Source organism: Dioscorea cayenensis, chromosome 16 (genome assembly GCF_009730915.1).
Source record: "Dioscorea cayenensis subsp. rotundata cultivar TDr96_F1 chromosome 16, TDr96_F1_v2_PseudoChromosome.rev07_lg8_w22 25.fasta, whole genome shotgun sequence".
In the NCBI taxonomy this organism is placed as follows: domain Eukaryota; kingdom Viridiplantae; phylum Streptophyta; class Magnoliopsida; order Dioscoreales; family Dioscoreaceae; genus Dioscorea; species Dioscorea cayenensis.
In genome coordinates this window covers 22,716,722-22,729,848 of record NC_052486.1, presented here as the reverse complement: position 1 = coordinate 22,729,848, position 13,127 = coordinate 22,716,722, and the positions used below count along the sequence as shown (strand labels likewise).

General features: G+C 35.5%; 1 protein-coding gene across 1 annotated transcript; it reads right to left on the bottom strand.

Annotated features, from left to right (window-relative positions):
- Window positions 1-611: 611 nt before the first annotated feature.
- Window positions 612-1,298, bottom strand: LOC120278664 (secreted RxLR effector protein 161-like). The gene has a single exon (XM_039285393.1). The coding sequence runs from the start codon at window positions 1,296-1,298 to the stop codon at window positions 612-614; it is 687 nt and encodes a 228-aa protein (XP_039141327.1).
- Between the last annotated feature and the right edge of the window lie 11,829 nt (window positions 1,299-13,127).

The window sequence follows — 13,127 nt, the reverse complement described above, 5'->3', positions numbered from 1 at the left end:
CCGTCCTCTCCCACTGATGGAGCTAGGTATTTTCAAGAACGATAGATTGGGGACCCTGGTGCTGTCTATATATAATCATTTCCATCAAAGGATTAACTCAATTCAAAGGTTTGAGTTAGATCACAATTCAAAGTGCCAATTAGAGTTAAATTAGGATTCCACCCGATAAGTTATGGACCACTTTATTTAGTTTGAATTTAATTTGAATCAATATCATCACGAAGTTGAATTCAGAATAGAACTCAAACTAACATTCTCCCACTTGGTCCAACTTTATCAAAGTGTCTTAATATCCATTCACATTAACCTATGAATCAATATGTTCTACATCTAAGAAATAAATTACACGAATCATGGCGGTAAGTCATCATTATAACCGAGTATTACCTTCCATGCATTACGATGCAATCTCTCTCTTTAATGCAAAACCTATATATGGCATTTTATCATAATGAATAAGCCAGATGCTTATTCGGGTCCAACACACGCAAAATAATAATGCATAAACTTAATAATTGTCATTCTCAAACTTAATGTATACGCTTAAAGAGAAGACAAGTAAATAAATAAATAAATATTTAAGAGTTCATTACTAAAGTGATACTACTTGTTCATAGAGAAGAACCAAGTCCCATATGTTCAACATGATCTCTAAATAACTTTGGCGCGATTCCTTTTGTCAAAGGATCCGCAATCATCAACTTTGTGCTAATGTGTTGAATGGTTACTTCACCGGCATTCACGCGTTCCTTTAGTGCCAAATACTTGATGTCGATGTGTTTACTTCGACTACCACTCTTATTATTCTTAGAGAAAAACACAGCAGCAGAATTACCACAATACATCCTTAATGGCTTGGATATAGAATCAATGATTCTAAGCCCTGATATGAAACTCCTCAACCAAATACCCTGGGAACTCGCCTCAAAACATGAAACAAACTCGGCTTCCATAGTGGAAGTAGCAACCAAAGTCTGTTTTGCACTCCTCCATGAGATAGCACCACCGGCCAACATGAAAATGTAACCGGATGTCGATCTCCGAGAGTCAAGACAGCCAGCATAATCTGAATCCGAGTATCCAATGACCTCCAAGTTATCTGATATTCTGTATGTAAGCTTGTACTCCTTTGTACCCTGAAGGTATCTCATTACTTTCTTTGCAGCTTTCCAGTGGTAAATCCCTGGATTACTTTGATATCTTCCCAACATCCCCACAGCATATGCAATGTCTGGTCTCGTACAGACCTGAGCATACATAAAACTTCCAATGGCTGAAGCATACGGGATGTTTTTCATCGGGTTCCTTTTTCCAAGTTATTTTTTTAGGACACTTTGGTCCAAATTAAACTTGTCACCTCTCACAATAGGTGCAACACTAGGTGAACAATTTTTCCATCCGGAATCTCTCAAAATTTTTATTAACATAGGCTTCACGAGACAAACCCAAAAACACCATGGGATCTCGTCTCTATGTATCTTAATGCCAATGACATAAGATGCCTCGACCATATCTTTCATATCAAAAATTCTTAGAGAGAAATCGTTTCACCTCATGCAACATACCACTTATCATTGGTTGCAAGCAAAAATATCATCAACATATAGGACTAAAAAAAGCAAAACTTACTCACACTTTGTCTTTATAGTATATGCATTGATCCTTAATGTTCTCCAACAAAACCCGAATGATGAGACAACATCATGGAACTTCAAATACCATCTGTCGGGATGCTTGTTTCGGACCCAGTATATAGATTTCTTAAGCTTGCAAACCAAGCTTTCACCTTCACTAGAGAAGAATCTTTCAGGTTGTTTCATAAACACCTCTTCATCTAGATCTCCATTAAGGAAAGCCGTTTTTACATCCATCTGATGTAATTCCAAGTCAAAATGAGCAACTAATGCCATTATAATACGAAATGAGTCCTTTTTCAAAACTGGAGAAAAGGTCTCATTATAGTCGATGCCCTCTTTTTGAGTAAATCCTTTAGCAACCAATCTAGCCTTGTAGCGCTCAATGGCTTTCGCCCCTTCAGGCAACTTGACTAGATCCCAAAAACCATTATGTGCCATGGATTCCATCTCATCCTTCATAGCATCATACCACAACTTAGAATTACTACAACTAATAGCTTGTGAAAAAGCGTTTGGGGTCATCAGTGACTCCAAAAATCATAGTCGATTCTTGTAAATACACAACATAATCACTAGATATTGCCGATTTCTTAATTCTAGTCGACCTTCTTAATGCCACATCATTATCTTCTTGATGAAGTTGTTGCTCAATAACTTCAAATTGATGTTGTGGGACTTGATCAAGCCGGATCGGCGGGATGTGGTTCTTCTATGATTGTCATTTCAATGTCTCCCAAATCTTGATGGTTGTCATGTGAAATAATCAATCTTTGATTAGTATCCGGAGTTTCTTCATGATCTTCTTGAAGACCAAAATCTAGAAGTTGATCACTCCCACTAATCAAGTCATTCTCAAGAAACTTGGCATTTCTTGATTCCACAATTCGAGTGCTATATGATGGACAATAAAACCTATAACCTTTGGACTTTTTCGGCATAACCAATGAAATAACCGCTAACGAGTCCTTGGGTCCAACTTTTCTCATGTAGATTAAACACTCTTATTTCAATTTGGACAACCCCTAACACGCATATGTTGCAAACTCGGTTTCCAACCCTTGAATAATTCAAATGGAGTTTTAGATCTTGCCTTGGTCGAACACGGTTTAATATATCTGTTCTTTGTTTTTAAGAGCCTCGATCCACATGGATCGAGGAAGTTTGGAGTTGCTAAGCATACTCTAACCATATCCATTAAAGTGCGATTTCTTCTTTTACGCTACACCATTTTGATCGGTGAGCCGGGCATAGTATATTGGGCCACAATACCATGCTCTTCTAGAAACCTCGCAAATGGACTCGGTGCTTGTCCATCCTCTCGTGTACCTACCATAATATTCTCCACCTCTATCTGATCTCCACGATCTTTATTTGCTTACCACATTGTTTTTTCTACTTGACTTTAAAGATCTTGAGCGCATCCAATGCTTCACTCTTATTATCAAGCAAGTAAAGATACATAAAAGCGTGAATAATCATCAATGAAAGAGATGAAGTATGTCGACCATACGAGGTCCATCTACGGACTACAAATGTCCAGTATGTATGATCTCTAATAAGCATGAACTCTTCCTAGCACCTTTCTTAGATTTGTTGGTTTTGCTTGCCCTTTATGCAATCCACACAAGTTTCAAAGTCGGTAAAAATCAAGAGAGTCGAGGATTCTATCATTCACCAACTTCTCAATTCTCTTTATGGAGATATGTCCCAATCTCCGGTGCCATAACATAGAAGATTTATCATTCAAAACACTACGTTTAATACCAACATTTACTTGATCATGCAACACATTATAAGAAACATTACTTTTGTAAATAAATTCGAAAAAGACCATCACACAATGCACCATTCCCAACAAGAGAAGAATTATAAAACAAACGAAAATATGTTTCATAAAACTTAAAGGAATATCCTAATGGTACAAGTTGTGAAACCGAAATTAAATTTCTAGAAAAAAACTAGGAATATAATAGGTCTTTTTCCAAATCTAGAACAAAAGCTCGAATCTAAAACTAATCTGCATGTCCCGATCTGCCTCCACATGTGAGCGAATCTTATTCCCCAGAATAAATAAAGCTAGTTCACTCTTTGTCGGTGTCCTTCGACTTAAGAAGCCACGAGGTATTAGAAATATGGATTGTAGTACGAGAATCAATCCACCAAGTGTTATGACAAACATCAACCATATTATATTCATAACAAAGCGGAAGAAATTTTCAGATACCTTTCTTCTCAAGATGAATCTTGAGTTTCGGACAATCCTTCTTCATGTGCCCTTTTTTTCTTACAAAAGAAGCACTTGGACACCCTTCTCGATCCGAGCAGGTGATTTGTCTTTATCCTTTTTCGAGGTTGGTTCGTCCTCTCTTCTTACCTCGAGTAGCCATATGTGCACTTTCACTCTTTTTCTAATAACAACCTTTCCTCCTCTTGAACACACATGGTCAAAAAGCTCATTAATAGACCATTTATCTTTATGTGTGTTATACGAGATTTTGAAAGCGTTATACTGATGTGGAAGAGAGTGCAAGATAAAGTGCACAAGGTAAGCGTCTGAAAAATCGATTTACTCTAAAGCCTTAAGTTGAGCCGCTAAGTCTCTTATCCTCATGATATGCTCTCGCACACCTTTAACACTTGTGAGCTTCATGGATAATAATTTGGTCATGAGAGTGCTAGCAAGAGTTTTATTTGAAGATTCAAATTGATCATCAATTGCCTTCAGCAAATCTCTTACATTTGCACAATTTGGGATTGAACCACGGATACTAGCAGATATACGTGTCTTAATGTACATCATGCTTAAGCGATTAGATCGCTCTCACCATTCATACAAGGCAATTGCACCAGGAGTGCTATTGTCTGTCGGCACAGATGGTTCATCCTTTCTTATAGCATAGTCAAAATCCATGCATCCCAACTGGAGGAGAATTAACTCCTTCCAATCTTTATAATTATCACCCCTTAACATGGGAACATGACACTTTTCATCAAAAGTATCTGATTGCATAGGTACAATAAATAAATAACATACAATCATATTATTCAAGGCAATAAAATAAGTTGGTATGCTTACCAATGCAAGCCATACCGAAAGGAAAAATATGAACCAATTTGTTATCACAATCTACCTGTGGGCAAGAATATAAAAAACAAAATAGATTCATAATCATCGATAAAACTAATGGATAATTAAAATTCCTTAATACCTGTGGGCGACTTAAGAAATAAAAATTAACCATTATTTCATCATGATTAATTACATAAATATAATAAAATCCCTGTGGGGCAAAATCATTACATTAAACATAATTAATCACAACTTGCCACTTGATAAAACTAATAAATAATTAAAATTACTTAATACCTGTGGGCGACTTAAGTAATAAAAATTATTCATTATTTATCCTAATTAATTATAATAAATATAATAAAATCCCTGTGAGGCAAAATTATTATACCAATCATAATTAATTACAATTTATGCCAATTAACTTAGATGTGATCCATCACACTCATAATGTGTAATTTACAATTTTTAAAATAAAATCATGAACATTGTGGCTATTCCATAATTTAACAAAAATTCATTCGATCACATGACATATAAACTATATACATGAACAAATTCAATGTTTAATAATTAATTATACAAATTATAATTAATGGTATGAATTATTCATACAAACAAAAACTTGAAATTTAAATAAATAACTAAACGAGGGTTCCACATGCAAAAAAATACATTAAAAAGTAAAAGCAATTTTTTTGCAAAAACACCCATTAATCTATTTTTATTCAAATTATCATTCAAATTAATGAATCAATGAAATAAAATAATTAAATCTAATGTTAGGGGAAAAAAACAAAAAAATAAAAAGTAAAAAACCCTAACTTTTTCCCATGTGTGGCAGTCGCCCGTCGGGACACGCCGCCGGCCCGGCGGTCTTCTGCTGGCAGGTTGCTAGCAGCGTGGTCGGCGCCTGCTACGGCCAGAACTGCCTGCGCCGAGGCTAAAGCACGCATGACGGCAGCTGACCCGAGCCGCATGGGCGGGTCGAGCGCGCAAGACGCCTGCGGCAGCTAGTCGCCCAGGGCGCTCACGACCGAGCCGCGCCCAGCGCCCGAGCCGCGCGCGCAAAGTGCTGTGGCGAGGCGAACGAGCAGCCGAGGCCGGCGGCAGCGATCGGCCCAGATCGCCTGCAGCCCGGCCAGGCGCAGCAGCGTGCCCGGCGCTCATGCGGTCCAGCGTCCAGTCCAGTGCGCATGCAGGCCCATCCGCAGTCTAAGAAGGGTGTTTGCACACCTTGTTTATGATGGGTTTAGTTTTGAGCCTAATACCCAATTCTTTCAAACCTTAATTTATCGTAATATGTTTTATTATAAAACATGCGCAAATATCATGGGATTAAAATTCATACAAACCCTAATTCATGCATGTTATTTCTAAAAAGGAAAAACACATGCTTTGAATTTGTCATGCGAGGCAGAGGTATAAAACCTGGCTCGGATGCCAACTGTTAGGTTTTTATCGGACTTAATTACGACATCTATGTCGTATATTATATCTTGAGCGAGGATCACTTACCTCCACCATAGCAATTTGTTGAAGACGGCGAGAGCCTTGAGTCCACGCTTGAACTAACCAGAGACTCTTCTAATCTATCCCGTCCTCTCCCACTGATGGAGCTAGGTATTTTCAAGAACGATAGATTGGGGACCCCTGGTGTTGTCTATATATAATCCTTTCCATCAAAGGATTAACTCAATTCAAAGGTTTGAGTTAGATCACAATTCAAAGTGCCAATTAGAGTTAAATTAGGATTCCACCCGATAAGTTATGGACCACTTTATTTAGTTTGAATTTAATTTGAATCAATATCATCACGAAGTTGAATTCAGAATAGAACTCAAACTAACAATATATATATATATATATATATAAAGCATATATTCATTGCTCCATTAATGCATATATAGCAAAAATCAAACAAAGAAGTGCTAATTAAGTAAGAAACATGGATGTCATCTATGTGTTGAAACTATTTATCTTTGGGCTCCTCCTTATACTATGTGCCATCATGGTCCTGTTCTTTTTGGTTATCGCTCGTGATCTTTTTTTCGTCTTCCTTTGGGTTTTCATCAAGCGCTTCTTCCCCATTATTGCACCAGCACCAGCACCACCTGTAGTTGATACTGATGATGATGAAGAAGAAGTAACAAGTCAAATAACTTATGCTGATTCTGATGATGAAATAACTGATACCATAAGGAACATCATCAACAGGAGGAGGAGGTTGAATCTCTTGGAAATCATGTCTCATCTCTTCTGGAACAAAGTTATCACTAAGATCATCCGTAACTTCATCTGGGCAATCCTACCTGAAGAATTCCTCCCCATTTTAAAGGATTACGAGAAAAGACAGGGTGCATATAGACATTGTAGAAGGACACCCTTTGTCTTCAAATATCTGTTAAACAACCCCTCGGAAACCGCCGCTAATTTTGCCGAGTCTTTCACTCGCTTTGTTCTTGCTGGTCTCGGCTTCCGCCACTTGTCGTCTCGATATTATAATTATCCAGGTAACTATGATTGGTGAGTTTATTTATTTCAAAAAACTCTAAGTAAAAGTTGTTTTGCTAGCAGACTCATGGACTTATATAACTCCATTGATTGGAATAATATTGATGGTCATCATTTTCTACCCCCACCGCAGACCCAATTCACTGACTTTGAGATGATGATATTGATAAGGTTTTACTTTTACCCCCAAGACAATGAGTGTGTGGAACCTTTAAACAATTGGTTTAATTGGTACATTATGACTATCTATGACAGGATCTTTTCATTCCAAGATTATCAAGTGTTTGAAGTCACTGTTAAATTTCTTTTCTTTTCTTTCCTGCATGATATTACCGTTCCATATATCAGTTTGCTTGCTTTGTTTGGCATCACAGTTTAGTAAATTAATTTATTTGTTTAATTATTTATTTTGTAAAAAGGTTAATTAGATGTTTCAACTTCTCACTTAGTAGGAAAAAAAAAAGAATTGTATCATTCTTCCAATATAAGAGCTGCCTTTAGACTGATTGGAGTGGTTTTTTGTTTTTCATCATATTTTATTTTCAAACACCTTTCTATTGGGTATATAAAAAAATAGTGTAATAACATTTGCAGTATATTTATTTTTTAATATTTTTGCTTTACTACTGTCTATATATATATATATATATTTGGTTATAAATATGATATTTTTGAGTGGGTGGAGTTGATGATACGTGGTGGTGTTTTATGCGGATGTTGCTTTTTATTTTTTATTTTTTAATGAGAAGAAATTAGAGATTTTATTTGCGGATAATTATTTATATAATTGTAAACAATTATATAAGTATGTAAATAATTTCTTATTTTTAGAGGGATATATAAAAAAAGACATTATAGTTCCGAAGAAGCAAACAAATACCTCCTCACTTAGTCCAAAAATTGAAGTGTTCTCTCATTTTCTTGAACACAAAATCAGCTGGGAGTAACATAAAAATCTTTCTTCTATTTGTCAGCTTATAAAAACCTTTGTCACTTTCTAGTGGATTTCGTTTTAAAAACTGTGTTTTTTAATCTTTGTTTTGCTTGTTTGGTAGCTTTGTTTCCTGTTTGTACGTTTAGATAGTGCATCACTACTAGTGATGCCCCCTAATTTGGTCGATGTTGACTTTACTATTTTTTTTATTTTATTTGTTATAATTGCCTTCTTCTTTTAATAAATTTGTGGTTTATTTACTTTATTAATAATAATAATAATAATAATAATAATAATAATAATAATAATAATCAGTTATGTGTTTTTTTTTGGAAAATGTGTTGCTTTTGTGTTCATATTTTCTCTCTTTCTCTCTCAATTGAAAACAAAAATTCTTTTATAATAAATGGAAAAAAAGAGATTTTCTATTTTGACAAGAATGTATGAACAAAATAATGAAAGAGAGAGAGAGAGAGAGTATATAATAATAGTAATAATAATAATGATATGATGTTTCAGAGAGAGAGAGAGTATATAATAATAGTAATAATAATAATGATGATGATGTTTCTTTCTCTCTCTCAAGTATGCAACAACCAACAAAAGAAGAAAAATAAGAAGACATTCACTACTTATAAAAAAAAAATACAAGGAATGCAAATTTATAAATAAGTTTTGTATGTATTTGTTTCCTTATTTGTTATTTGGAATAGTTTGGTAACGTATAAGAAAAATAAAGGTTTATATTTGACTTCAATAAAATATAGGTGATGTTATTAGTATAAGATTATTCACATATCACATAGATATTTATTTAATCAAGTGATATGAAATCAATACTAGAAACAATTACATGCATTTTTTTTAGCATTTTATAATTAATATTGCATGTTTCAAAGAATCAATTTTATATACATCCTTCCCATGACATAAGTTTTGCAAATAAACTACAAATATTTAGCAATCATATTAAAAAATAATGATAAGCATATGTATATAATTTTAAATCACTGACTATTTATTATTGTTAATTAGTTGCCATGATTGATCCCTTCTGACTTAGTCTTTTGGATAATTAAATACTGGTATTTTATTTGAGGGATAATTGGTGAGATGTTTAAATAAACACCAAACTAGCTAAATAATAAGTTTTTTTTGTTTTGTTGCATATATATTCCTGTAAATTTTATAATTATCCTCAGTAAAGCTTTATTCCCTGCCTTAACACCTTTGAGAATCCTGGTTTGTAAAATTTTATAAGGGTGAATATACAATTATTAGGTTTCACAAGGGTGTCTTTGCAAAAGGTAGCCTAATGTGCAAATGTCAAAACCCTAGCTGGAACCATGTGAATAAGTGATAAATACTAGCAAAAATATCCACTCCTGCATGGAATTTGATTCTTGAACATTGAATAAATGGTTTTCAAGTAACAATGAACAATTTACATACATAATTCAAAACCCTAGATTCATGAAGGCTTGTCATGGTTTGATGGAAAACATGATTTTGGATTGAAAGAAAATAACTGAAAAGAAACAAAAAGCAAAAGAAAATTATTTTGTCGGTAAATGCACAACATCAGACTAAAACTGTATGAAAAAACTAGGTCAACAAATAAAACATGTACATGAATATGTTTGTTTGCAGACTACTTTCAAGTTGTTATTGTGTTGGACCAAATGAAAGATACAAGACAACACATTCTATGATCTTATACACAACCCTGGAGTTAACAAATACCAACCAGCTAATCACTTATCTTAAACAGCCACAGAAAATTTCTCCATCGAAAACTCAAAAGTGTATTTTGTGCAAGTATTGTTTCAGTTATGCAACATAACTATAAATTTTTCATAATGGAAATAACAAAAAATTTAAATCCTTGAATAAAGCAAGACAGGACAAATTGAATGAGGAAAATGGCCTTATTCTCTATACCATAAAATATACCTTCACACTATCTCAGTAAGTGCAAACAACATCAGACATAGTTTTCTTAATTCTTCTCATCATTGTCTTGCAGTGGGATACAGATCTCATCTTTCGTTAATAAGAAATTTGGGCAGTGTGTAACTCTATTACCTTGCTGCCAACGACCTTCTGGGTCTCATCGAGATACTGGGTCAGTCGATAGAGCTCTCACCCGAGCGGTGAGAGTTCGATTCCCTACTGAGGCACCTTTCCTGGGAGTTGTGAATAGTGGTTGTGCAGACGGTGGTTCCATGCCACGTGAGCGGCCCCGTCCCCCACTTGTTCCACTCGGGGCCATGGCACGTCCCCCGGCTCTCAGTGGATTCGCCCCGCTCCTCTTCCCCAAAAAAACTCTATTACCTTGCTGATTTTTCTTTCTCTTCTGCGGCATTCAAAAACAGTCAGGACATTGGTAGTTTGTTCCCTTCTTAATCTCCCTACTAGAGTACAACTTGCTAGGTTGAACATGCAAGTCTTCAGTAAGAACATGGCGCAGCATCTGATTCTCCTCTATCAATTGTTCGATCACTTGTTGATGTTTAAGCAACTAATACCATAAGAAATTTCATGTGTATTAGATTGTTTATAGAATTTGCTTATAAAAGACAAGTGAGGATAATAGCCATGAACCTACCACTTGAAGAACATTATTCTCATCACGAAGATTTTCAGCCTGTAAGAAACATTAACAGGCATAGTTAAGTCGAGTGCAAAAAGTTATTGACTCTGACTAATGAAGACATTTTGTAAAATTTTTAAATTCACAGCTTCTCTTTACAGATAACATATGAAAGCTAAAAAAAGAAAATGAATAATCAACTGACTGAACTTGTACGCTAATCAAATAGTGAGATCCTTTAAAAAAAAATCTCAAGTTGACCATATTTATTCATCCGATGGCAAATGAAAAACGACAATGACAAATTGGCCTTTTATTTGGATATTCAGAATTATTGTACTTGATAAAGGTAAACCATAGCATTCTATTGATGCCGGTCTATGGGTAGAAGTAAGTTTGCAGTCAATTTGAAGAAAAACATAAGATGTTTTGGTAACTAATAGATTGTAATCTCAGTGGTAGTTTGGACAAATGTAAATTACAAAAGAAACAAGTAACGCTGCCCATTTCAGGACACTATGGCATTCACCATGCCCCCATGGCCATATGGGGGAATGATAGTTTTTGCACTAGGAGAATTGTTTAACTTGGCTTATAATTTTATGGGCAATGCTTCACCTGTGAATTTGTCACTTCTGGGAGTTACCATAACCATATCATGCAAAAGGTTGTATATTAGGAAACAGATCAAAATTCACTGAAGCACTGGAGGAAAGTAAGTTAATTAAGCAAATATCTTATATATGACTGTTTGTAAATAACAAAAGCAACTCATGCCACTTACCAATTCACTGACCTCTGTTTTTTCCTTGTTGAGAACTGGATTCTGTAAGAATTCATTGATAACCTTTACAGACCTGCTTCCAAATAGGCTTGATGTTTCTTTTGATTCAGGGGAACTAATTATAAATTCCTGGTGGGGGATATCACTTAGTAAATGCTGCTGTGTACTTCCAGTAGTTTTTGTTCCCAAATTTAGTACACTGCCAATTGAGGATTGAGCACTTTTACTAGGAAATGACCCAGGCTTGATATTCTGAATTGAAGGGATCTTGGGAGCAATTCCCAAACGCATCATGATTTTAGCCATTGTTAGCTAAAGGATAAATAAAGTAGTGTTAGAAGGTATCTATAAAATTAATGAGAAAGATCAATCATCAGTTATCAACATACAGAAATAGAAGATTGAACCCGCTGAATAACTCCAGGCTTCAAGGCAAGTCTTGCAGTTGGAGAATAAAGAATCACATCATTCTATCCACGCCAACAAATATATACTGGTTAATGTGCGTCAGTGCGTGCACGAGAGAAAGGGGTAATAGTGAATGTGGTAACAAATAAGCTAATGACTTTTGTTCCACTGGAATCATTCCAGATCGTTTAGAAAGGAGTCACAATTAGGAGAAGGTTCAAGTGTTTAAAAAAGAAAACTGATTTTGGTACGCAAGGTAAAATGTGAACATCAAAGCATGAACATAGGAATATAATGTATTGTATATATTCTTGACTTCAAATGTCAACAGAAAACACTTACCTATTCCAAAACCATGGCTGAACACAACACCGCATCCAACACCTGCTTCAACGTTTTTTCACTCCGAATTTCTTTAGCTGGTTGACAAGTAAAGCAATAGTGTGATGGACAGACACCAGTAGTCATGCAATAATTAGGCATGTAAACATAACAAGAAAGGCCATACAGAACCATTAACATGTCTTCCGACACCGGAGAGTGATGGGAATTAAGCAACAATCTCAATAGATTGTAAACAAATAAACAATCCCCAAGCTTGCTAGATGAAGGAGAGCAACCTAACAAGACCAAAATTGCAATCACACAATACACCAAATTTTACGTGGAAAATCCTTAAATCAAGGGTGAAAAACCACGGGTCAATCTTGACCAATCCAAGCTCCACTATGATCAAATTCAGGGTTCAAGAGAGTCTCAAGAATGAGCATAAATAAAAATACAACTTGACCAAAACAATAGCTAAAACAAGTTATATCGAAACAAAAAGCAATATTCTGTAGCCTTCTGTCTCGACCCTCATATCTTGAGCTAGGAGAAGCCAAATCACAAACCGTCTGGTGGAAATCAAGCTCTGCAAGTCCCGAACGTGCCCACCAAATTTCAGCTCAATCGGACATCATTTGACCCCTCCAAACACCAGCTTGAATTTGCTCTGCCTCGTCAAATCCGAACCCTCGCGAAAAATCTGCCGTTTTTTTATCTTTGCGGCGGCTATCACCCCAGATTTTTCACTCTCTTAACCCCTAATATGATGGAAAACACTTAATAAAGTGAACCCCTAATGGGCTTGGACCATTTGGGCTTTTCTCCACATAGGACGGGAGCCCAATACCCAACATATCTCC

Excerpts from the sequence above, each read along its gene's own strand:
- LOC120278664 (XM_039285393.1), bottom strand. The coding sequence starts at position 1,298 with ATGAAAAACATCCCGTATGCTTCAGCCATTGGAAGTTTTATGTATGCT.